General features: G+C 43.1%; 1 protein-coding gene across 1 annotated transcript in view; it reads left to right on the top strand.

Annotated features, from left to right (window-relative positions):
• The window catches only part of LOC126088350 (cytochrome P450 6k1-like), a 29,036-nt gene extending 27,156 nt beyond the window's left edge, over positions 1-1,880 (top strand). Inside the window, exon 5 of the mRNA XM_049906486.1 lies at positions 1,479-1,880. Within this exon, the coding sequence (XP_049762443.1) occupies positions 1,479-1,657 (179 nt within the window). The 3' untranslated portion in view covers positions 1,658-1,880. The remainder of the gene's footprint in view (positions 1-1,478) is intronic.
• The last annotated feature ends 23,598 nt before the right edge of the window (positions 1,881-25,478 follow it).

The raw sequence follows: 25,478 nt of genomic DNA, 5'->3' as shown, positions 1-25,478 counted from the left end.
GCACGAATCATTTCATCTAATTCACTTGTATTAACAAATAGCGAAGCGGCTGATTACGTAAATGATACTCACTGAAATAAAAAGGATGAAGTCGATAGTGATACAGTAGCTGAAATGGAATCACATGAATCGTGAACCTGTAAAGTAAGGAGTGTGTCTTGATAACTAAAACCTTGGTCAACTCAGTATATCCTGAAATATGGCTGCACATTTATTTCCGGAAAAGTGTAAGTCGTAGCATTGTTAATAGCATTTCTTCAGTTCACGGCACACTAGTTTTTATTTTTTGTTTGTTGAAAATTTATTTATTTCCTGACGTGTCTACGTTTGTATGTTTTGACCTTTAAACCTTCATATCAACATGAAACACGAAGCTCTTTCTGAAACTTGCATAACACTATATGGTCCAGACTCAGTCTGAGACCACATTGCAGCGTGTTGATGTGAAGATAATTATGTGACATGCTTGAATCTGGATATGTAAGGATATAAACGTGATTCTGTAAGCAAGAAGACTAAATATTTTCCTTGTTTCCTGTTTTCAACACTCCACAGTCTTCATCTCCACGTTGCCATTTAATTTCTCATGCTATGTTATTATTTTTTTAAGTTTATGTTGGGCTTGGGAGACTTCTGTATTTAAAAGTGTTCCTATCCGTAGTTTCTGATAACTTAATGTTTCACTGAGTGAACGGCGGAAATGCAGTAAGCGTTAAACATTTTACATTTCATCATTTTATAGGGATTGTCAGCGATTGTTGCCTGACAATAAGGTATATGTGTATCAAGTTGGCAGCAATCAGTCCTGAGTTTTAGGAAAAGATATGAAAGATACACACACGAACATATATTATGTATATATATATATATATATATATATATATATATATATATATATATATCCATTTTTATGCCGGCTGAATTGGCCAAGCGGTTCTAGGCGCTTGAGTCTGGAACCACGCGACTGCTACGGTCGCAGGTTCGAATCCTGCCTCGGGCATGGTTTGTGTGTGACGTTCTAAGCAGTTCTAAGTCCTAGGGGACTGATCACCTCAGATGTTAAGACCCATAATGCTCAGAGACATTTTGCCATTTTGCTACATTTTTATAATGTGTGTGTGGATTTAATAGTAGTTGTCTTATCTCCAGTTTTGGTAACTAGCTAGAGTCGTACTGTTTCACTGTCCCAAATCCAACGAATGTGATCAAGATATTTGTGAGGGAAAGAATAGCATCTCACAGTAGTTTTAGTATTGGAATAACGCTAGAAAGGAATGTGGTGATGTGCTGTGCAGTTTTACTATTGGATTTTTTCGTTTTTGTGCACTTAATTCCTCTCTGTGATTGGTATGAATCAACTCTATTTCTGTACAACGAATTATTCCGAAATTCATTGCAGTCTTACTTCAAGAGTGGAAAAAAAAGTAACACCTTCAGTCACACTACAACGAAGTGATGGTACTTTTCTTTTGTTGCAGGGATGCGTTTTGGACTGATGCAGGTGAAGTTGGCGCTGGTTCATCTACTGTCAAAATTTGACTTTCTGCCAGTTGGAGACAACCAGTCGAAACTACGTATGGCTCCAAACAACTTCGTGCTGACACCAGTCGGGGGAATCGAGTTGAGGGTAGAGCATCGACGAATTTCTGTGAGGTGAAAGCTAGGCTGAAACTGAAGCTGAAGCTAAGCTGAATAGCTTTGCTCACTTCCTTGAGAACCGGGCCCAACAAATAACTCTTTGTCGTGATGGAAAATTAATGTCATTTTATTCCTTACAGTGAGATATTATAATTCGTCAACTGACATTTTTGCTCTCCCAACAAGCGTAGTTTTTTTTCTGTGTTACGTAGAGTGTTCAATAAGACTTATATTACTGTAAAGTTGTACAGTTTTTTATTACTTTTTACCAAACCGTAAAGATGCATGTATTGCAATGTCTCCTACTTCCTTTTTGTTGTCTCTGGACGTTATTTAGAGGTGTCGAAATCTTATCCTCACTTTCATCCTAGTGTAGTCACTTCCATGCCATCTCTACACACTACTGTCTGAAACAGAACCATGTACATTAAGTCTCCAGAATGAGATTTTCACTCTGCAGCGGAGTGTGCGCACACTCCCCTGCAGAGTGAAAATCTCATTCTGGAAACATCCCCCAGGCTGTGGCTAAGCCATGTCTCCGCAGTATCCTTTCTTTCAGATCCTTTCTTTTAGGAGTGCTAGTTCTGCAAGGTTCGCAGGAGAGCTTCTGTAAAGTTTGGAAGGTAGGAGACGAGATACTGGCAGAAGTAAAGCTGTGAGTACCGGGTGTGAGTCGTGCTCCGGTGGCTCAGATGGTAGAGCACTTGCCCGCGAAAGGCAAAGGTCTCAAGTTCGAGTCTCGGTCGGGCACACAGTTTTAATCTGCCAGGAAGTTTTACATTAAGTCTGTTGCTAGTCTAGCGTTGTGAATATTTGTAGGATATGAGGACTGCAGCATTTACGTTTCAGACAAGTAAGCGAGGACTGACGTTGGTCAGAGACGTAATTTACAAGAATGATTGCAAAAAGTCTCCTTCTTTATATAAAAAAAATAATATGTATAATCCATTACAGCAAATTTTGTTTCCCATCCTTTTTTCATTTGCTTAGAATGATCAATAAAATGGCTATCTAATTCTGTTTTCGATTTAGACATTCCTCCAGTACTTACATTCCCTACCTTTTTCAGCTCGGTTTTTAAAGAGGACATTACAGATTCCACTATTAAATTTACATCGGATTTTACAGATTCAGCATTGGGGTTTACATCTGCAGTGTTATTATTTACACCTGTAATCTGAATCCACGGAGAATTGACAGAAGCTGGTTATTCCCCTCTCCAAGAAGTATTTTTTCTCAAAAATTAAGCGGAATGGCTCTTCCAGAATTCGAATACGTTTAGTCGTAAAATGACCTGAATCATCTATTGCCCACTCCTCTATGTCTTCCTAAATTTTAACCGTAGGATCAACTTCATACACAGTAGTCATTTCATTATTTGCCACATTCTTTACACTGTGAGCAATTGGCACCAGTTTCATCTGAATACACAGGCCAACAATGGAAATAATTTTGCAGAAAATACCTTATTCTTATGTTTTTTAGGGTGGGAAATCCAAAAATGATACTTAAAAACTGTATCACCCACCTTTTCTTCACATTTTACAGTTAAATTTATAAATTAAGCGATTTTTTAAAGAGTTTGACAGCTTTTGTATTGTTCAAATTAAAAAGGACGTGTAACGAATGTGGATGACGTTGTTAGCACTGCTGAAAAACATATGCTCGCAAAAAAGATCGGTTCTATTTTTGTGTTAACAGAAACGTCACTTTCCCATTTCCTGTACATGTGTTCAGTACAATGTCTAGTCGTGGTTGTAAAAACTCTGCTTACAGTTTTTGGTATAGTTGTGGTGAAATTGTGATTAAAAAACACCAAAGACACATTACAGACTTTGTGAAAACGGTTTATCTATCATACTTTGGATCTAAACTTGGTGATCAAGATAAATCTTGGGCACCACATAAGGTATGTTATGTGTGTGTTGAAGATCTGAGAAAGTTGTCCAAAAAGGAGAAAAAACTTTTAGATTTGCTGTTCCTATGATATTGAAGCAGCCAAGAAATCATTCTGATGATTGCTACTTTTCTAGTGTTGATATTACTGGTCATAATTTGCAAAACAAGAAGGTAATAAGCAATCCTAACGTTCCGTCCGCCATCTGACCAGTGGAGCATGGTGTAGATTTGCCGGTTCCTGAACAACCAGATGATTTAAATTCTACTCCAACAGAAGTATTTTCTGATGTACAGTGTGATTTAGATGAATCAGATGATGATGAATTCCATTGTAATACAGAAAGTCTAGAGCCCAAATTGTTTACTAAGTCCGAGCTTTAGGCTTTACTAAGATGGCTGCCAGTGATGTTGTTCAATCATGTGAAATGTGCAAAAAAGTTATTAAAACGACAGATATAGGGCTAGTTTGTGGATTATGGTGTAATAAATCCTTTCACAACGAGTGTGTAGGCGTTAATAACAGTGAAGCTCGTACAATAGCGTGTTCTAAAGACCGAATTAAGTTTCACTGTGTGTCCTGCGAAAAGAGGTTAAGTAGCGAAAATTTACATGAACCTGAAGTGCAGAAACACGAAAGTGATATTGAAGTGAACAGTGACGTAAAATTATTAGAATACTTCCAAAATACAATAAAGTTACTGGCAGAAGTAAAGCTGTGAGTACCGGGCGTGAGTCGTGCTTCGGTAGCTCAGTTGGTATAGCACTTGCCCGCGAAAGGCAAAGGTCCCGAGTTCGAGTCTCGGTCGGGCACACAGTTTTAATCTGCCAGGAAGTTTACAATAAAGCTAACAAATAAAATATCGGAAGATAACCTATCAACGAATAAAAAGCTGGATACAATTATCAGTGATGATTCTAAGATTGAAGAATTGCAGTCTCCAAAATATAACGTAAACACATGTGAAAAACCACTTGTAAACGGTGCTGACTCCATAGATAGTGGTTATAGCAAAGTAAGTGAATTCGTGCAGGAAAACATTGGAACTACAAATGGTAAACAAACGGATTTGGCGGCAGATAAACATAAACACCATATTGTGGTTAATGTGCCGTGCAACCCGACTCACACATCCAAAACAACTGTCGGTGATCGAGAAAACCGCGCTGATGAATGCTGTAATAAGGTAAGTAGTGACAGAAACTGTTCAAATTCCTTTCTACAACAAGGAAAACAGATCATTCCAGACAAAAACTCCAACCATAAATTGTAATCAAACTGATATCATGGAATCAGACGAGTGTATTGATGTTAACAATGTATCGGTCAACAAAACAGGATCTGGCGTTAATAAAGACGAAAATAGTCTCTACAACTCTGCAGATTCCTCAGAAAATAAACTCTCACCCAATACAGAGTGGCGTGTAGTATGTTCTAGGAAAACAAGTGTTCACCATAGGGAAAAGAAAACCCCAACAACTTCTGCAGAACAACGAACAAATAACACAGCGCTAAATACAGCTATACCATGCAAACTGCCACAGACAGTGACTATGAGATCAACTCCTCCAACCAATGCCATCTCAGTAGTTGGAAATTCAAGTATTAGTGACAGGAAAAATATAATAATAGGCACTGGTGATGACCAAGGAATGCTGTATGAGGAAAAGAGAGCATGGTTTCATTTAGGAAAGGTGAAAAGTTAAACGACAGCAGAAAACGTAATTAACTTTTTGAAGAAAATCCTACCAGGTTGTAGCAACTTTCACGTAGAAAAATTGGAATCTAAGGGTGTAAATAGTAGTTTTAAGATTGGCGTAGACTTTCATCTAAAAGACAAGCTAATGGACACCGTTGTATGGCCCAAAAATGTTGTAATTAAGCGTTTTTTGGCCCAGAGACCAACCATTATGCCAATAAAGTAGATTCATCATCATCATCATTTAAGACTGATTATTCCTTTCAGCGTTCAGTCTGGAGCATAGCCCCCTTATAAAATTCCTCCACGATCCCCTATTCAGTGCTAACATTGGTGCCTCTTCTGATGTTAAACCTATTATTTCAAAATCATTCTTAACCGGATCCAGGTACCTTCTCCTTGGTCTGCCCCGACTCCTCCTACCCTCTACTGCTGAACCCATGAGAGTTGGGTAACCTTGCTTCTCCCATGCGTGTAACATGACCCCACCATCTAAGCCTGTTCGCCCTGACTGCTACATCTATAGAGTTCATTCCCAGTTTTTCTTTGATTTCCTCATTGTGGACACCCTCCCATCTACTAGTACCTGCAATCATCCTAGCTACTTTCATATCCGTAACCTCAACCTTGTTGATAAGGTAACCTGAATCCCCCCAGCTTTCGCTCCCATACAACAAAGTTGGTCGAAAGATTGAATGGTGCACAGATAACTTAGGCTTGGTACTGACTTCCTTCTTGCAGAAGAGAGTAGATCGTAGCTGAGCGCTCACTGCATTAGCTTTGCTACACCGCGCTTCGAGTTCTTTCACTATGTTGCCATCCTGTGAGAATATGCATCCTAAGTACTTGAAACCGTCTACCTGTTCTAACTTTGTTTCTCCTATTTGGCACTCAATCCGTTTATATTTCTTTCCCACTGACATTACTTTCGTTTTGGAGATGCTAATCTTCATACCATAGTCCTTATATTTCTGATCTAGCTCTGAAATATTACTTTGCAAACTTTCAATCGAATCTGCCATCACAACTAAGTCATCCGCATATGCAAGACTGCTTATTTTGTGTTCACACATCTTAATCTCACCCAGCCAGTCTATTGTTTTCAACATATGATCCATAAATAATATGAACAACAGTGGAGACAGGTTGCAACCTTGTCTTGCCTGAAACTACTCTGAACCATGAACTCAATTTACCGTCAACTCTAACTGCTGCCTGACTGTCCATGTAAAGACCTTTAATTGCCTGCAAAAGTTTGCCTCCTATTCCATAATCTCGTAGAACAGACAATAACTTCCTCCTGGGAACCCCGTCATATGCCTTTTCTAGATCTATAAAGCATAGATACAATTCCCTGTTCCACTCATAACACTTCTCCATTATTTGCCGTAAGCTAAATATCTGGTCCTGACAACCTCTAAGAAGCCTAAACCTACACTGATGTTCATCCAATTGGTCGTCAACTAATGCCCGCACTTTCCTTTCAACAATACCTGATAAGATTTTACCCACAATGCTGATTAAAGAGATACCTCTATGGTTGTTACAATCTTTTCTGTTTCCATGTTTAAAGATTGGTGTGATTACTGCTTTTGTCCAGTCTGATGGAACCTGTCCCGACTCCCAGGCCATTTCAATTATCCTGTGTAGCCATATAAGACCTGACATTCCACTGTATTTGATGAGTTCCGACTTAATTTCATCCACCCCAGCTGCCTTTATTGCACTGCAATCTATTGACCATTTTCTCCACTTCCTCAAATGTGATCCTATTTCCATCATCTTTCCTATCCCATTCTACCTCGAAATATGAAACATTACTGATCGTATTTTCACCTATATTGAGCAACTCTTCAAAATATTCCCTCCATCTGCCCAAGGCATCCACAGGACTCACTAGCAGTTTTCCTGACCTGTCCAAAATACTTGTCATTTCCTTCTTACCTCCCTTTTGGAGACTGCTAATTACACTCCAGAATGGTTTTCCAGCAGCTTGACCCATAGTCTCCAACCTGTTTCCAAAGTCTTCCTAAGATTTCTTCTTGGATGCTGCAATTATCTGTTTGGCTTTGTTTCTTTCTTCAACATAACTTTCTCTGTCTACCTGAGTTCTAGTATGTAGCCATTTTTGATACGCCTTCTTTTTCCTTTTACAGGCTGCCTTGACTGTGTCATTCCACCAAGCTGTTTGCTTCATCCTACTTTTACACACTACTGTTCCAAGACATTCTTTAGCCACTTCTAGTACTTTGTCCCTGTACCTTGTCCATTCCTTTTCCAATGACTGTAATGGACTACATTCAACTAACTGGTACCTTTCTGAGATCGCTGTTATGTGCTTGTGCCTGATTTCCTTATCCTGAAGTTTCTCCACTCTTATCCTCCTACATATGGACCTGACCACCTGCACTTTCGGCCTCACAATCCCAATTTCGCTGCAGATTAAATAATGATCAGTGTCATCAAAGAATCTCCTGAATACAAGTGTGTCCCTCACAGCCTTCCTGAATTCCTGACCTGTTATTATATAGTCAATGACAGATCCGGTTCCCCTGCCTTCCCAAGTATACCGATGAATGTTCTCATGTTTAAAAAAGGAGTTTGTGATTACTAAGCCCATACTGGCACAGAAATCCAAGAGTTGTTTCCCGTTCCTGTTGGCCTCCATATCCTCTCCAAATTTACCCATAACCTTTTCATACCCTTCTGTTCGATTTCCAATCCTGGCGTTAAAATCACCCATGAGCAGAACACTGTCCTTGACCTTTACTCTAACAACTACATCACTGAGTGCCTCATAAAAGCTATCCATCTTATCTTGATCTGTCCCTTCACAATGCGAATATACTGACACAATCCTAATTTTCTTGCTAGACACTGTCAAATCTATCCACATCAGTCGTTCATTTACATACGTTATTGCAACTACGCTGGGTTCCATTTCTTTCCTGATGTAAAGCCCTACACCCCATTGTGCTATTCCTGCTTTGACTCCTGACAGGTAGACCTTGTATTCTCCCACTTCCTCTTCTTTCTCACCCCTTACCCGAATGTCACTAACAGCTAAAACGTCCAGCCCCATCTTACTTGCAGCCTCTGCCAGCTCTACCTTCTTCCCATTGATATTAATAGCTCCCCATCTCATTACCATTTGTTTGCCAAGTCGTATCTTAGGAGTCCCTGGTTTGTCAGTTAGAGGTGGGACTCCGTCACCTCCAAAGGTCCGAGGCATTTTGCTCTGATTGTTGCCAGCATCATATTTAAAGTACCAGGGAAGCAGGTTGCTAGCCTTACTTGCCCCAAGTCCCATTGGGTTTTACCCCTAACGGTTGAGGGACTAACCGGTGGATTTGGTAGTCTTTGCCGTATGAGCACAAAGGTGACCACGACTCAGAATATGTCCGAGATGCCCAGCCTTATTCCAAAATAACTGGTATCCCGACTGTAGGGACCACTTACTTGGCCACTCATACATTGCCCGTGGTTCATGAACTAGGACATGACTACAGGAACCCACACCATGAACCACGTACAAAAATAGATTATGAAGTTAAAAACAAGGATCAAGGATCACTGTACAAGAATGTTGCTAGTACTGAAAACAATACGCCTATAACCATTGCAAGTGTAAATGTGCAGTACATAAGAACCAAAATGGATCTCCTATCATTTTTATAGAAGAAATTAAACCAGATGTTTTATGTATTTGTGAACACTGGATAGCTGAAGCAGAAGGTGATTTCTATAAATCTGTTGAATACTTGTACATGGCCAGTGCTTGGTTTCGAAGAACTGCAACCCACGGTGGGGTCTCTGTGTATGCCAACAGAGGTCATAGCATCAAGGAAATTGATTTAAGCAGTTTTTGTGTGGACTTTGATCTTGAATTAGCTGCACTGTTATTAACAAATACTGATTTAGTTGTTGTTGCTGTATACCATTCATCAGATGGTAGCTTTGAGAACTTTATTGGACATATGGAGAACTGTTTGTGTTACCTAACACGCCTAAAGTCAAAAATCGCACTGTGTGGAGATTTCAACATACACATAGGTGATGGAGATGCCAGAGAGAGGGTCTTTATGAGATTAATTACCAGCTATGGGTTGTTTATTACAAATAAGCTCCCAACAAGGGGTGATGCATGCCTGGACACCATAATTACCAACCTCTACATCTGGGATTATAAACTCAGTGTAGTTGAACCTATAATAGCAGATCACTGTGCGCTAGTAATGGAAACCAGTATGAGGAGCAAACTGCAGATAAGCACATTCAAAAGAAGATTTGTTAAAGAAGAGAGACTAAATGATCTCAAAGCAGCTCTGTCTTGTGTAAACTGGCAGCAGAAAATTGCAGAGATAGTAGGCAGTGATTCTTTCTTACGCCTGTTCCAAAGCTTAAAAGTAATATTTGATGACATGTTTTCGGTAAGACCAGTGACGTCTGGAGCTGGTCATGAACGCCTGTGTCCGATATATCTGTGACATTCGACTTTTTGATCACATTTCACCAGCATATGCAAAATTGTCCTGGCTGCGTGCAGACAAACGCAGAGATTTCCATACTCTCTGTTTCATCTACTGCCTTATAAATGTACACTGTCCCTCATATCTCTCCTCGTCCTTAACGCTTATGTCTGAACGACATGACAGAAACACACGTTCCCATCATAATAAAATCCTCTCTGTTCCACTGCATCGCTCAGTCGCCTTCTCCAAGTCCTTTACAGTAGCGGGAACCCGACTCTGGAATAACCTCCCTCGGTATGTTAGAGAACTTAAAAACATGTCCAGCTTCAAAAAACAGTTAATGACGTATCTACTTAAGCAACAGTAATGCTTTCCTTTGTACACAAATGCACTGCATCTCATTACTTCCCTCTTTCCCCCTCCTTAAGTCTCCCTCCCCAAAAACTCGCTATACTAGTAAACATCTACCTTACACACCAAGATATTAATGTACATCTGCACAAATCTTCATTACTATTGCCAATTTTGCTCATGTTTATCATTATTATTTAACTTTTTTTTACTGTTACTATTATTAGTTTTATCATAATTTGTATGTATAGCACCTGTCGTAAAAATACTGCCAGTACTTACTTTATTAGGTCTTAGTCATTATTCTTTATTCATATTGTGACTAGAGTAATCTAATTTTCTTATTTAAAGTATTGTCATGATGTAACTCTGATGTGTGAAATGCTGCATGTGTGAAACACTGGTCCGATGTAAGAGAGGGCCTGATGGCCCTAATCTGATCAGGTTAAATAAATAAATAAATAAATAAATAAGAATCCTGTGGACAAATCACAAGGCAGGCAGAAAGTTATCAATGTGAAACAATGGTACACACCCATGCTCAATAAATTGAAGTGTATTGTAACAATGTGCAAGGACCTAATGAAATCAGCTTTAGATATTCCAGCTAAAGAATTACATCACCACAACTACCTAAAAGCCAAAATAGCTTATAGGAAGGCAGTAGGGGAAGCTAAAAAGAAATATAATGATACATACATTAAAGAGGCCCAAAATTCTTGTAAAGCTGCCTGGAATCTTGTAAATGAGAACAGAAATTTCTCACCAAGTGCAGTGCAATGGTTTCGCTCATACATGACGTCTCGTCAGCAACGCGTCCTGTCCGGGAATATAAAATCACAATGGTGGCAGGTAGTGTCAGGCATTCCCCAAGGCTCAGTACTAGGTCCCATACTCTTCTCTCTGTATGTCAATGATGTGTCATCGGTTCTGACTTATTGCAAATATCATATGTATGCTGATGACCTTCAGTTGTATCTAAGTGCGGAACCAAACAATCTGCAGAAAGCTATTGAAAACTTCAATACTGATCTCGAGGCATTATCAAAATGGGCACAGGACATAGGACTAAAACTAAACCCATCTAAAACCCAAGCGGTACTTGTTGGTCACTCTAAGCTCATTAGCCCAAAACATCGGGAATCCGTACCATCTCTTATAATAAATGGAACAAATATTAACTTCTCTCCCTCAGCAAAGAGTTTGGGAGTAATAATAGATGAAAATCTAAATTGGACAGAGCACGTAACTGCAGTGTGCAAAAAAGCATCAGCATCCCTTCATGTCCTACATAAATATAAAAAACTCTTCCCTTTCGATCTGAAAAAGAAATTAGTACAAACGCTTATATTCCCAATCATTGATTACAGCGATATTATCCTACAAGGCCTCTCTCAGGAAAACTCGCGACGTCTGGAACTGGTGATGAACGCCTGTGTCCGATATATCTGTGACATTCGACTTTTTGATCACATTTCACCAGCATATGCAAAATTGTCCTGGCTGCGTGCAGACAAACGCAGAGATTTCCATACTCTCTGTCTCATCTACTGCCTTATAAATGTACACTGTCCCTCATATCTCTCCTCGTCCTTAACGCTTATGTCTGAACAACATGACAGAAACACACGTTCCCATCATAATAAAATCCTCTCTGTTCCACTGCATCGCTCAGTCGCCTTCTCCAAGTCCTTTACAGTAGCGGGAACCCGACTCTGGAATAACCTCCCTCGGTATGTTAGAGAACTTAAAAACATGTCCAGCTTCAAAAAACAGTTAATGACGTATCTACTTAAGCAACAGTAATGCTTTCCTTTGTACACAAATGCACTTCATCTCATTACTTCCCTCTTTCCCCCTCCTTAAGTCTCCCTCCCCAAAAACTCGCTATACTAGTAAACATCTACCTTACACACCAAGATATTAATGTACATCTGCACAAATCTTCATTACTATTGCCAATTTTTCTCATGTTTATCATTATTATTTAATTTTTTTTACTGTTACTATTATTAGTTTTATCATAATTTGTATGTATAGCACCTGTCGTAAAAATACTGCCAGTACTTACTTTATTAGGTCTTAGTCATTATTCTTTATTCATATTGTGACTAGAGTAATCTAATTTTCTTATTTAAAGTATTGTCATGATGTAACTCTGATGTGTGAAATGCTGCATGTGTGAAACACTGGTCCGATGTAAGAGAGGGCCTGATGGCCCTAATCTGATCAGGTTAAATAAATAAATAAATAAGAAAGAAGACTACCTCCTGCTTAAATTCATGTATCCCTGATGAATCAAATGAATATTTTGTCAGAATAGTGGAAAAGACAGTGAGTGAAATTCCACACTCTGACCTAGATCCGACTGCAAATATAAGAAATGCAGACAGTTGCAGTATTCAAAACTGGAAGGAAGTAGACCATGAAGACATGATAAAATTGTGAACTCCTACAAACACTCAGAAAGTGTAGACATCTATGGCATGTCCTGCACACTACTAAAGAAAATTATTGCATAATTAGCTCAGCCACCAGCCATACTAATAAACAAATGTCTATCTTCTGGTGTCTTCCCAGACTTCCTTAAACTGGCGCACACAGTACCAATATATAAGAAGGGGGATCCATGTGAGGTATCCAGCTTCAGACCAATCTCAGTGGTACCAGTACTAGCCAAAGTTACTGAGTCTGTGATGCACTGCCAGGTACTGAATTACTTTGAGGAAAACAACTTATTCCAAAACACACAATACGAATTCCGCAAAGGGACATCAACAGTGACAGCCACACTGGACTTATTAAAACCGATTCGACAGAGTTTTGAAGAGAGAGAGAGTGTGGCACTGACACTCTGTGACCTCAGAAAAGCCTTTGACTGCATCTCATACACAAACCGAAAACAGGTAGTATCAGTGCACGGAGCAACTTCTCTTGAAGAAAAACTGGAACATGGATTGCCCCAAGGATCAGTCTTAGGACCTCTCCTATTCCTTATATATGTCAATGATACGAGTTGTAATAGTCAAATGTTGCAGTTTGCAGATGACACTACCCTTATTGCCAAAGGACATACAGCTGCAGAAGCTCTTGGTGCATCAAATTTGATGTTTGAAGAAATAAAAGAATGGTTCATCATAAATAAAATTAAGATCAATGAAGAAAAAACCCAACATTTGATATGCAGTCGAACCAACATTGAAGAGCAATAAAACACGGAGACTGTCAGACTACTGGGCTTCAAGATTGACAGAAAACTCTTCATGAATGATCACACTGCATATGTATGCACCAAACTTTCTCCTGTGATATACCTCCTGAGGAAGCTGAAGAGGGTAATAACTGACCAGTTTCTCACAATAGTCTACCATGCACTCTTCCACAGCCACATTAGCTATGGACTGTTGTTGTGGGGACACTAACCAGGCTGCAAAGATGTGTTGCTATTACAGAAAAAAGCCATCAAGATCATATCCTCTAGCAAAAGACTGAACCAGTGTAAGCCTATTTTCACCAGGCTAGGCATAATGACTGTTTTTAGCCAGTATGTGTTTTTCTACCTCATTTATATAAAAGAAAATCAAAGGAATTTTAGCATAAGACAAGAAATACATAATCATGACACCCGCTGTAAGAGGAACATTGAAGTGCCAAGGTGTCGCCTATCAGGTACACAAGACAGCTTTCCAACAGTCGCACTAAAAATGTACAATCAACTGCCTGCAGAAGTGAAATCCCTGCCACCTGAATTATTTCGGAAAAAAATTGGTCAGGACTTGAAACAACATCCACTATATTCCTTGGAAGAGTTTTTCAACAGTGGTTCTAGTGAATGGACAAAATAATAAATATTGTTATGTTTTATATATAATTTTGTCTAAATTTAATCTTCTTTTTATGTTCTCAGTTATCTGCACATTTAATTTTGTGTTTTACTTAAAGTACATATTTTGCCAAAACGAAACTTGTGTGATCTACATGGTTTTGTAAACATTTTGCTTTATGGTATTTTCATTTGCTGCTATGAAGTTTTACTTTCCTGTTTAGTTATATTTCATTTTGTCTATGTTTTATGTGTTTTTATGCACTGCATAAATATTTTCTTTTATTTGTAATATAAATTTTGTATATGGTGTTGTATAAATGTTAGTTGATAAACACTATATTTGTGTCGCAGACTGTCCAGCCATGGCTGGTAAACGACAGAGATATAGTAATAAAGTAATAAATTGGTTAGAGATCTGGGCCTAACGAAAGAAAAAGCTGAACTGCTTGGCTCTAGATTAAAAGAATAGAACTTATTGCAGTTGGAACCAGCATATACATGTATAGAAAGAGAGAGCAGCAATTTTCCAAGTTTTTCCAACAAGAAGGTGATTTAGTGTACTGCTCAGGCATTCATGGTCTGATGGATGAATTTGGTATTGAATACAAAACAGAAGACTAGAGGCTGTTTGTTGATTCATCCAAAACTAGTTTAAAGGCTGTTTTATTACACAATGGTAACATGTATGCATCTACGAGCGTAATCCCAAAACTAAGGTCTCCTATTTTTTTATACGTACATAGACCTGTTTATTTCTACAATGCTTTACATCAGTTTACAGATTGAACATTTAGTTATTTTTCGACATAATCACCATTTCTGTCGATGCATTTTTGTAGATACTGTGTCAATTTTTGTATGCCCATGTCATACCAGCTCTTTGCCATGCTGTTCAGAACGTTATAAACCTCTTCTTTCACCTCGTCGTCGGAGCTGAAATGCTTTTCGGCCAACTGTTCTTTTAAGGGGACCACACCCTGCCTATCTAACCCATGTTAATTTAGGCAAGTATTTGACCCATTTCTGAAAAAACTATTTGATGCAGGACCTTAATATTTTAACCGTATGTTAAATGATGCCAATAGAGTCAATTGTACTAAAATCTACTTTATCCATTTTATAGTTTTTAAGAAATACTTTTTTAAATTTATTAACAAAAATATTAAGGTTTTTCTGCAGAAAATATTTTTTTGTGAACTTCCTAATGGGGGAATATTAAGGAATTTAGTACCAGAGGTGGTTTTTTATGTTATACAGAGTCTCTTAAAAATTTCATTTATTTATCTATGATAGCTTCTGGTATAATGGGGCATATGTACTGAAAGTTTTAGTTTGTGGGAAATTGACTTTAAAGAAAAACCTTTTGAAATTTGTTACTTACAGTTAATTAAAACTGTCCTGCTGCATACGGTGGCCCTTCTTTGGCCTCTAGCAGGTCTTCCAGCATCTTTTTTACCTTCCTGGGTGTTTGTCTTGCTTTCTTGGCCATATCTGATGCAGACCTGTCTGCATCGGCTATCCTCATTTTATCGTAATGTTGCAGCCCAGTGATCATATTTTCACCAGGATTAATTCCCAGCTTTTTCAGTACCCAGCACTTTCCAATATTGCCACAATTGAATGTAATAACAGCATCATGAACTCCTAGTTTCATTGTATGAATGCCTACAAATACAGTTTAAGGAAGGCAGTTCCAAATTATGCTTTTGAAACATTCATTTAGGTTCTGTGTCTGCCCATGCAGACGTTCCCTTAGAAGGTCAGGATGAGCGAAGTCTCTGAAAATAGATTTAATTCCTGTAATAACAGCAGCAGGAAGAGAATGCTGGTGAGAATAAGAGTCTTCAGTTGCCTGAGCCCTATTGTATTTTACCACGAATTTTCTTCCGATGGACACAATCCATGACATGGACTTGTTTCCTCTAAATTGTCGTTTCCTGAAAATGCCTTTACGTTTAATCTCCAATAAACACAACAAAACACACGTAAACAAGTACTGCAGATGTAAGTATAACAACTACTCGCAATCGCACTTGAAAAAACTAACCGTGTGTTTGAAAGCGTGTTGTTCACAAGCAGCAGAAACAAAAGAATACCGACCGTTGTACGAGGGCTATCCACAAAGTACATTACGCTTTCGTTTGTGTCCGTTATGGGCGGGGCTAGCGCGGCCATCTTGGTGTCATGGCATTCCGCCGCTCAGTCGGCATCCTGCCGTACTGTACTCCGTTGAGTTACTGTGACAGTTTGAAATGTCAGCGTTAATTGAAAATGCCGCGAAGTGTGAAGTGCGTGCTGTAATAATGTTTCTGACTGCAAAAAACTGTACACCGATAGAAATCTATCGGCAGCTTTGTGAAGTGTATGGGGACAACATAATCACTGAAGGTGGAATGCGTCAATGGGTCATAAAATTTAAAAATGGCCGAACTAACGTTCACGACGAAGAGCAAAGTGGAAGACCCAGCATAGTGACTGCCGAACTTGTCGAAAAAGTCGATGCCGCGGTCCGTGAAAACCGTAATTTCACAATTACGGAACTCTCTATGAGTTTTCCACAAATTTCACGAAGTTTGTTGCACGAAATCATTACCGAAAAGCTTGGTTACCACAAGTTTTGTGCAAGATGGATACCAAAAATCTTGACAGAAATTCACAAAAATCAGCGAATGCCTGCAGCGTTAACGTTTTTGGACGCTTACGAGAAAGATGGCAACTCATTACTCGATCGCATCGTTACTGGTGACGAAACATGGGTTAAGCATGTGAACTGCGAGACAAAATAGCAGTCAATGCAGTGGGGGCACATAAATTCCCCCCAAAAACCCAAGAAATGCATGCAGACAATGTCGGCAAGGAAGGTGATGGCGACTGTCTTTTGGGACAGAAAAGGTGTGATTTTTTGTGGATCTCCTGGAAAGAGGCACTACAATAAACTCTCAAAGGTATTGCCAAACTCTGCACAACCTCAGAAGAGCAATACAAAACAAGCGCAGGGGAAAGTTGGGCTCAAAGATCTTGCTGATTCACGACAACGCCCGGGCCCACACGGCAAATGCCACTCGTGAAGTTCTCGAATCTTTTAAGTGGGAGTTGTTTCCTCATCCGCCGTACAGTCCCGACCTGGCAGAGAGCGACTTCCACTTATTCCCAGCAATGAAGAAGTGGTTGGCTATGCAGCGTTTTGATGACGACGCACAGCTTCAGGAAGAGGTGACCACGTGGTTGAAGGCGCAGGCGGCCGAATTTTACGACGAAGGAATTTCCAAGCTCGTCCATCGCTACGATAAGTGCCTTAATTTAAATGGCAACAATGTAGAAAAGTAGTATTTAAGTGTGGCTTTCATCTGTATATAATTAAAAAAATTTCCAATACTTTATTTATTTTTAATTCCAAAACGTAACGTACTTTGTGGATAGCCTTCGTATTTCAAGGATAGCCAACACACTCGGGAGTAAAGAAAAGTCCCTAACTTGCAATGTGGGGGATATAAACATCTAAAATATATGCAGAAAAGTGGGTGACAGAAAATTGGGCGTGGCACATAAACACACGTGGTAGGAAGATGCTCTTTAAATGCTAGAAAAAAAATTTTTCAGCAAAATCTTTTTCAGAGTACTTAAATAAAACCTTAATCTAACGAAATATGATGAAAACCGAAAATCGATTTTTTTCGACCTGAACCACGGTGTGGTCCCCTTAACCTAGGGAACAGGTCTCTGGGCGCCAAGTCAGGACTTTAGGGTGGGTGGGTGATTATGTTCCACTGAAACTGTTGCAGGAGAGCGACGGTTTGCCTAGCGATGTTTGGACCAGCGTTGTCATGGAGAATTTGTACGCCCTTGCTCAACATTCCTCTTCTCCGGTTCTGAATTACCCGGTTGAGTTTTAAGTCTCAGCGTTAATTGTGGTCTCAGTGATTCAGCTCCAACGACGAAGTGAAAGAAGAGGTTCACAACTTCCTGAACAGCATGGCGGCGAGTTGGTATGACATGGGCATACAAAATCTGCCACAGCATCTACAAAAATGCATCGACAGAAATTGTGATTATGTCGAAAAATAGCTAAATGTTCAAGCTGTAAACTGATGTAAACCACTGTAGAAATAAACAGGTCTATATACTTATAAAAAAATACTTTTGGGATTACCCTGGTATACCTATCGGATATTCTGTACATATGAAAGAAAGCTATGAAAACCTAGAACTAGTGCTAAATAAAATAGGTTATTCTGCTCATGGTTGGATGATATGTGGCAATCTAAAACTAAAACGCATTCTCCTTGGTCAGCAAGGTGGCTTTCCTAAATTTCCATGTTTCTTGTGTGAATAGCACAGTAGGGTTAGGGATCAACACTGGTGCAGAAGGAACTGGCGTATGAGGGAGTCTTTAAAACCTCGTGAGAAGAACATTCTACGGAAAAACCTTTTAGATCCAAAAGTCGTACTCCTACCACCTCTACATATAAAGTTAGGCCTAATCAAACAGTTTGTAAAGGATTTGACTAAAGATGGACCATGTTTTATGTATCTCTGGCAAAAGTTTCCACACCTCTCAGAAGCTAAACTAAAAGAAGGTGTCTTTGTCGGACCTGACATTAGAAAATTGATGTTTGATGTTAACTTTGAATCCACACCGACCTTAAATGAGAAAGAAGCGAAAGTATCATTCTAGCAAGTCGTTAGAAAGCTCTTAGGACATGAAAAAGACCCAGAATATGTTTCTATTATAGCTACAATGTTAAAGAATTTTAAAAGTTTAGGATGTTTAATGAACCTGACAGTTCACTTTTTGAACAGTCACCTTGATTACTTCCCACACAATATGGGAGATGTTAGTGAGGAGCAAGGAGAGCGTTTTCACCAGAACATTAAAGTGATGGAAAAACGAAAACGCTACCAAGGCCGCTGGAACACCAACATATAGGGGATTAGTGTTGGTCATTTCACCGAGAAGTTCAGCAAGCGACTCATCGTAGAAAAAGCTACTCAAGAAGCTTCAGTGAAAATAGAGAAAGAAAGTACAAACCAATTCTAGCTGACAAGTGAAACCTCTATTTTAAGCAGCTTACTGTAAATACAAACCATGCTTATGTCGTAACAAAGCGTTACATTAATTTCCGCTATTACCATATAGCATAGGACTTTTACACGATATAATAAAAAGCATATTGCTCCAAAACTACGGGTGATACAAAGAAAGTAAGGCTAGATTTCGATTCAGCACATACAAATCTATGAAGACCAGATTTACTTTGGTAAAAAAAGTTCTTCAGAAAAAGTTTTTCGTTGGTCTGGTTTCACCTAGATCGTCAGGAGATAACAACCTATCCTTGTCTACTTGCTCAGCCATTTTCTTACTCATGGCTGAAGTAACTTTCAGCAAACAGATTATGTGACTGTAGGCTTTCCCGGCGTAAACTATTGATGAGGGTTTCTCGGGTCTCCAGCCGGGTGGTAGCGTTGATATCTCGCGATGTTTCGGGAAGTGTCATACTACCCATCTTCTGGCGAAGTGTCGAGATTCGGCAGACGGCAGACGGCAGACGCACAAGACTGAGGGATTGTACCCTCTGCAGTTGGTGAAGTTCTAGCGTAACTAAGACGCTTCTCCTTCTTACTTGAAGTTTGGTGTGGGATGTCATGGCGTTTGGATGTTTGCTTGACTTTTGTGTTGCTTTTTTTTTTTAAGATGAAAGGATAGTTAGAGTGATAGTGGAAGAAATTGGAAAACGAATGGCCCAATTGACTGGCCAGCGATTTTTTTTAAGAAGACAGGACAGTAGAAGGGACAGTAGAAGTGTGTGGAAGACGAATGGCCCATTGGCTAGCCGAGAATTATATCTAAGTGATAGAGTAAAGGATAGGAGGAGGAACAGCATAAGTTGAGAGAAAACGAAGGGCCATTTTCCTGGCCTCTTCTTCTTCTTGGCGGCATCTTTTGATGGTGGTGGCAGACAGTCTTGAGGTGGTGAGGTGGGGTGGGAAGAAAGAGAAAGAAGTGTGAGAGTGACAGATAAAGAAGTGAAAAAGGAGAGCCTGTCATGATTAGGCCGGTAGTGGGGAGGGTGTGGGGCTGATGAGGGTGGCATTCTGTTGAGGGTGGATGACATGACTAGGGGAGATGAATCGATGGTATGAGAGATGGTAGTCTACATGAATTGTGGTGACTAGTGTGTGCGAGGTCATGTGGGGCGGAATAAAAGGTCAGGCCATCGAGTGGTGGCTAGACGATGGACACGGGTGCCCAAGGAAAGGATTAAGGGATTAGGAGAGTGACGGGTTTGTTGGTAAAAGGAATTGGCTGCGGAGAGGATACAGGTACGAAGGAGCGGCACCTCGGCCTAGATGTGGAGCTCTTGGGTTGGGAAGTCGAAAGGGAGGTGGAGGGCACGCTGGAGAGCCCGGTTCTGGACGGTTTGGAGTCGGCGGAGGTGGGTGGGGGCAGCATTGCCCCACACCACTACCGCGTATTCAAATATGGGGCGAACAAGGGAGGTGTACAAACTAACAGCAAGGTGGGAGGGGAAGGAAGAGGTTGGATTGATGAGAGGGTAGAGCAGGCATAGCCACCCCATTGCTTTACGACGCACGTCATCTATGTGGGGGCGCCAGGTAAGGCGTTGGTCCAGGGTAACACCCAAGTACTTCGCAGTACGAGTCCAGTGGACTGGTGTACCAAGGACCATCACCTGAGGGAGCCGAATGGGAATATCGCGTCGGCAGATGATAAGGGCTTGGGTTTTGGAGGGATTAAATGCCAGACGCCAGGTCCTAGCCCAATCGGTTAGGGAATCTGTAGCCCCCTGGAGCCGCTGTTGAAGACCTGCCGCACTCCGAGAACGAGAGAAGAGTGCAGTATCATCTGCGTAGAGAGCTAAATGTACCCTCGGCACAGAGGGCAGATCAGCTGTGAAGAGGGAGTAGAGTAGCGGTCCAAGTACGCTGCCTTGTGGTACTCCCACCCTGATGCGACGTCGTGTAGATTTCCTGTCAGGGATCCTAACATGGAAGGTGCGACCTTCCAGATATGTGGCTATTAGCCGTACATGGGATACTGGAAAGCCAAGGGAAAATAATTTGTAGAGCAGCCCTTCGTGCCAGACCGAGTCAAACGCTCTGGACACGTCGAGGAGTATGGCCCCAAAGTACTCCCTACGTTCTATGGCGTCCAGTGCCTCTTCTACAAGGTGCAGGAGTTGGTGAGTGGTTGCATGTCCCTGCCTGAAGCCAAACTGCTCATCAGGGAGGACTCGTTCTCGGGCAGTGTGGATGAGCAGTCGTTTAAGGTACAGTCTCTCGAACACCTTGGAGATGGCGGGCAAGAGGCTGATGTGGCGGTAGTTAGCAGGGGAACGAAGATCCTTCCCAGCCTTGGGTATGGCGACCACTTCAGCATGTTTCCAGGCAGTGGGATATTGCCTGGTTCTGACGATGTTGTTGAAGGTGGCCGTCAGGATGGGAATAGAAGCTGGGGGTAGCTGCTTGAGGAGGGCATTTGTCAGCTTATCAGGGCCACCAGCTTTCTTGGATTTGAGGTACCGCAATTGCAGTTCAACTTCCTCTTCATTGATGGGGGTGATTTCATCCTCGGGGTCCTGGACGGCAAGGAGTCGTGGGAGGCGTGCCGTTACCAGGCGGATATGGTTGGGGTCAATGGGGTCATTGACTGGGGTGAAGTTGTGCGCGAAGACATCAGCCAAGGCATTAGCCTTGGCGTCTGGCTCGGACACAAAGTCATTGCCGACCTGGAGGGGGGGGGGGGGGGTTCCGTTGCTCTCGTCTCAGAAGGCTTTTTGTGAGCCACCAAGCAGACGGATCACTCACTCAGGTCAATGGCAGAGATTTTGTTCTCCTATGCCTGATTGCGATGGTCTTGCACCGCAGCCTTGATTTGGCGCTGTAGTCTATTGATGAAGTGCTTGGTTGCCGGGTTCCGAGTGAGCTGCCATTCTTGGGTGGTCCAGTTTTTTTCTGTGATGAGAGCAAGGATGTGGGGGAGGGGGGCAGTGGACGCAGATAGTCTGGGGGCCGGTGTGGACGGTGAGGGGCCGCTGCTGTTGCAGCATCTAGGGCAATGGTGGTGAGGTGTATGAGGGTACGATCTGCGTCCGTTTGATCGGCAGCAGGGATTGTGGGTAGGGCTGCTTCGACCCGTCTCTGGTAGGACTGCCAGTCAATACCACGGATGTTCAGGCCTTCACTCGGCGCGGTCGTGGTTCCAACGAGATCGATGGAACAGATGACTGACAGGTGGTCAGAGGCTAGAGCGATGCGGGTGGCTGCAGTGATGGGGTGGGGTAGACCTTTCACCACTGCGATGTCTAGGACATCAGGGGGACGTCCTCCAGTGGGGTATATTGTGGGGTCGTGTGGGCCGATGGTATGGACATGATGCCGCTCAGCGACCCGGAGGAGTCGACGACCAGATGTGTTTGTTAATCTACTGTTCCAGGCAGCATGTTTGGCATTGAAGTCGCCGCCAACAAAGACGTCGTTGCCGAGCGACAGCAATGCCTCATAGTCCAGTGTTTCAAGAAGGCCTCGTGGTGGTCTATAGAGAGCCACGAAAGTGATGGGACCTCTCACTGTGTGAACAACAACGCCAGTGGCTTCCACAGTGTTAAGTGGGGGGAGGGGAATGGGGTGGTGGCGGAGGGAATTTCGCACGTACACCGCTGTGCCACCGAAGGCGGTGGGCCTGTCTGTCCTGTAGCAGGAGTAGTTTGCTACATGGACAAAAACACCAGGTTTGAGGTGCGTCTCAGCGACAAGGCAAATGTCAACCCTCTCATCAAGGAGAAACTGATGGAACTCACCCTGCTGTTTGTGGAGACCGTTGGCATTCCAGATCATGGCTGTCAATCCGTGATGTCTAACAGCCATGACTGGTTGGAATAGGGGTGGTGGTGGGGGACATGGATTGGGAGAGGGCAGAGGCAAGTTGGAGTGGGATGGTTTGGAGGAACGAGCTGAAAGTGGAGGAAATTGCAGAGGTCGAGGCCTCAACATTGTTGATGAGGTCACCAAAGGGGGTGGGAATGGGGGACTGGATGGGGAGAGAGAGTTGCTGAGTTTGTACCAGGGTGGGGGTGGGGGCAGCAGAGCTTAACGCCTGTTGCTGGGGTGGGTGAGGAACAGCGGAGCATGACGCCCGCTGTGGGGAGGGGGGGCAGTGCATGACGCCTGCTGGGAAGGGAGGGGAGGGAATGCTGCTGGGGGAGGAGGGATAGGGATGGAGAGGAGTGGGGGTGGGTAGGAACCCGGAGGGGCAGGATGGGAGCGAGACGCTTGGAGGGGCTAAGTCCACGACGCCGACCCACCCAGGGCACCAGCATAACTAGTGCCCGGACAGGCCGCCGCTGAGGGCCCTGAAAATCGTTTTTCGTTCCGATATGCCCTAAATGACTGGATTTTTGGGCAGCCCATGTAGCTGCCCGGATGATTCCCACCACAGCAGGCGCAAGTGGGGGGAGTGTCCCAGGGTTTGGAGCACTCCGAGGAGGCATGACCACCGGCACACTTCACGCATCGCACTTCGCGGGTGCAGTCACCTGCAAAGTGCGCCAATCCTTGGCAGCGAAGGCATACCAGGGTCATCCTCCTGGAGCGGGGCTTCTCCATCGTCACTTTGACGTGGTCAAGGAGGGTGAGGGTGTGAAGGAGGCGGTTCTCCGGCGTGTCAGGAGCGGAAACGAAGAAGAGTGGGGTGGGGCGGCGGGTGTGGGGGGAAATGATCTTGGAGATGACTGAGGGGGTGATGCCTAATGAATTTAGGGCCATCCTCAGGTCATCGCCAGAGTACTTCATAGGAAGCCCCCTGACGACGACCCGCAGGCGGCAGGACTTGGAGGCGTAGGAGAAGTATGGGATGTTGGAAGTGCGGAGTGTGTGGAGAACTTTACAGAGATCCTCTGGGGACTGAAGAGAAAGCCGATACTGGTCATTGGGATTTGATTTGATCTGGTAGCGGGAGGTGGTGACGGTGTTTAGAATATCTAGAAGTTCTTTGAGAGGTCGACTGTAATCAATGATAATGGGTGGGGGGGAGGGTGGGGTGAATTTGGGGGGGGAGGAGGGGGAGGGGCAGCGTCTGCAGCACCATCAATGGCTGCAAATTGGTTATGCATGGGCACATCTGTTGCCATCGCTGCGGATTGACGGCGAGTTGCCGTTTTGCGCGGTACTTGGAATCCTTCCGCGTCGACTATGGCCTTTTTCTTCTTAGACTGCCCGCGTTCAGCAGGCTGTGTGGCCGCCGAATCGGAGGAAGAGGCTAACTGCCGCTTCCGACGCTCAGTGACTGGGCGCCGATGGTCGTCATCGAACTCCATCACGCTCCCGTCATCGCTGTCGTCGGCCGCGGCAGTCATGTTCGGGTAGAAGAGGGCCTGAAGCCGAACAGGGTCGACCTGCTGGCCCCCCTCCTCTGCAGCGTCGCGGAGGGCAATCAGTTGCTCTTGCAGTCCCTCCCGTATGTCTGCGTCTGACATCAGTGACGACGCAATGTCTTCGTCAGGTGCCGGAAGCGGTTGTGGGACGCATACAGCGTCCTGTATGTCCGGCATGTCGAGTGGCGGTCTGGTGTGGGGGGGGGGGGGAGAGGGGAGCGGGATCTAGAACGCAGCGCACGCGGGCTTGTCCCACATGAAGGGGGCCCTGATGCGCAGATTTCCCTAATCGCCCTAGGTGCAGTTTCATTGATGGCTGCATCAATGAAGCTGCGACCGGGAGTGGCAGGAGAGGGGCAGATGACTGTGGATGTGATGGTTGTGGTGGTGATGGTGGAGGTGCAGATGGTGGCGGTCATAGGCAGCGCAATAACGCTGCCGGCTGCGGCTGTCTTAGTCCTTTTCGTAGGCCCAATCGTCACCGTTGTCGTGTGCGTGGTCGTTGTAGGTGGGGGGCCGGATGGGGCCGCCGACGGAGCAAGCTCCGCCGGACAGCGATCCGCCACACCCGTCGCATCAGAACGCACGTCTGTCTCCCAGCTCGAAAAGTGGGGGCTGTCGAGATTCGCGGAGAGCGGGCTATTTATATGCGCGGTCACCCCCCTCCACTAGACCTCGGGTGGCTGCGGTGGACCAGCGGCGTGCGCGCGGTGTTGGGGATGGCGTTCGGTTCTCGGTGTATGCATTCTGTCTGTGTCCGCGGAGGAGGACGTTGACGGGCGCACTCCCGACGGATTGCCGCTATTGCAGGGTTCCATGATGCGCTGGGTTGGTATCCCTCATCTCTGTCGACCAGATTCTCGTGAATCCTTATTTCTATGGATTCTTTGATAACGCTTTCCCAAAAGCCAGATGCTCGGCTCAGTATCTTCGTGTTTTCGAAGTTGAAGGTGTGTTCTTCATTGATGCTGTGTTCTGCTATGGCTGATTTTTCTGTATGGCCTAGTCGCACTCATCTGATATGTTCTTTGCAGCGTTTAGATATGCAGCGCTGTGTTTGCCCAATGTATTGCTTTCCGCATTCGCATAGTATACTGTATACTCCTGGTGTGTTAAGGTTCAGCGTGTCTTTGGCAGAACCTAGGAGCTCCATCGTCTTCGGTGGTGGTCGGAGAATCGTTTTGATCTTGTATTTTCCCAGAAG

This window comes from Schistocerca cancellata, chromosome 6 (genome assembly GCF_023864275.1).
Source record: "Schistocerca cancellata isolate TAMUIC-IGC-003103 chromosome 6, iqSchCanc2.1, whole genome shotgun sequence".
NCBI lineage: Eukaryota > Metazoa > Arthropoda > Insecta > Orthoptera > Acrididae > Schistocerca > Schistocerca cancellata.
Note: the sequence above shows the minus strand (reverse complement) of the source record. Positions and strands in the feature narration are given on the sequence as shown.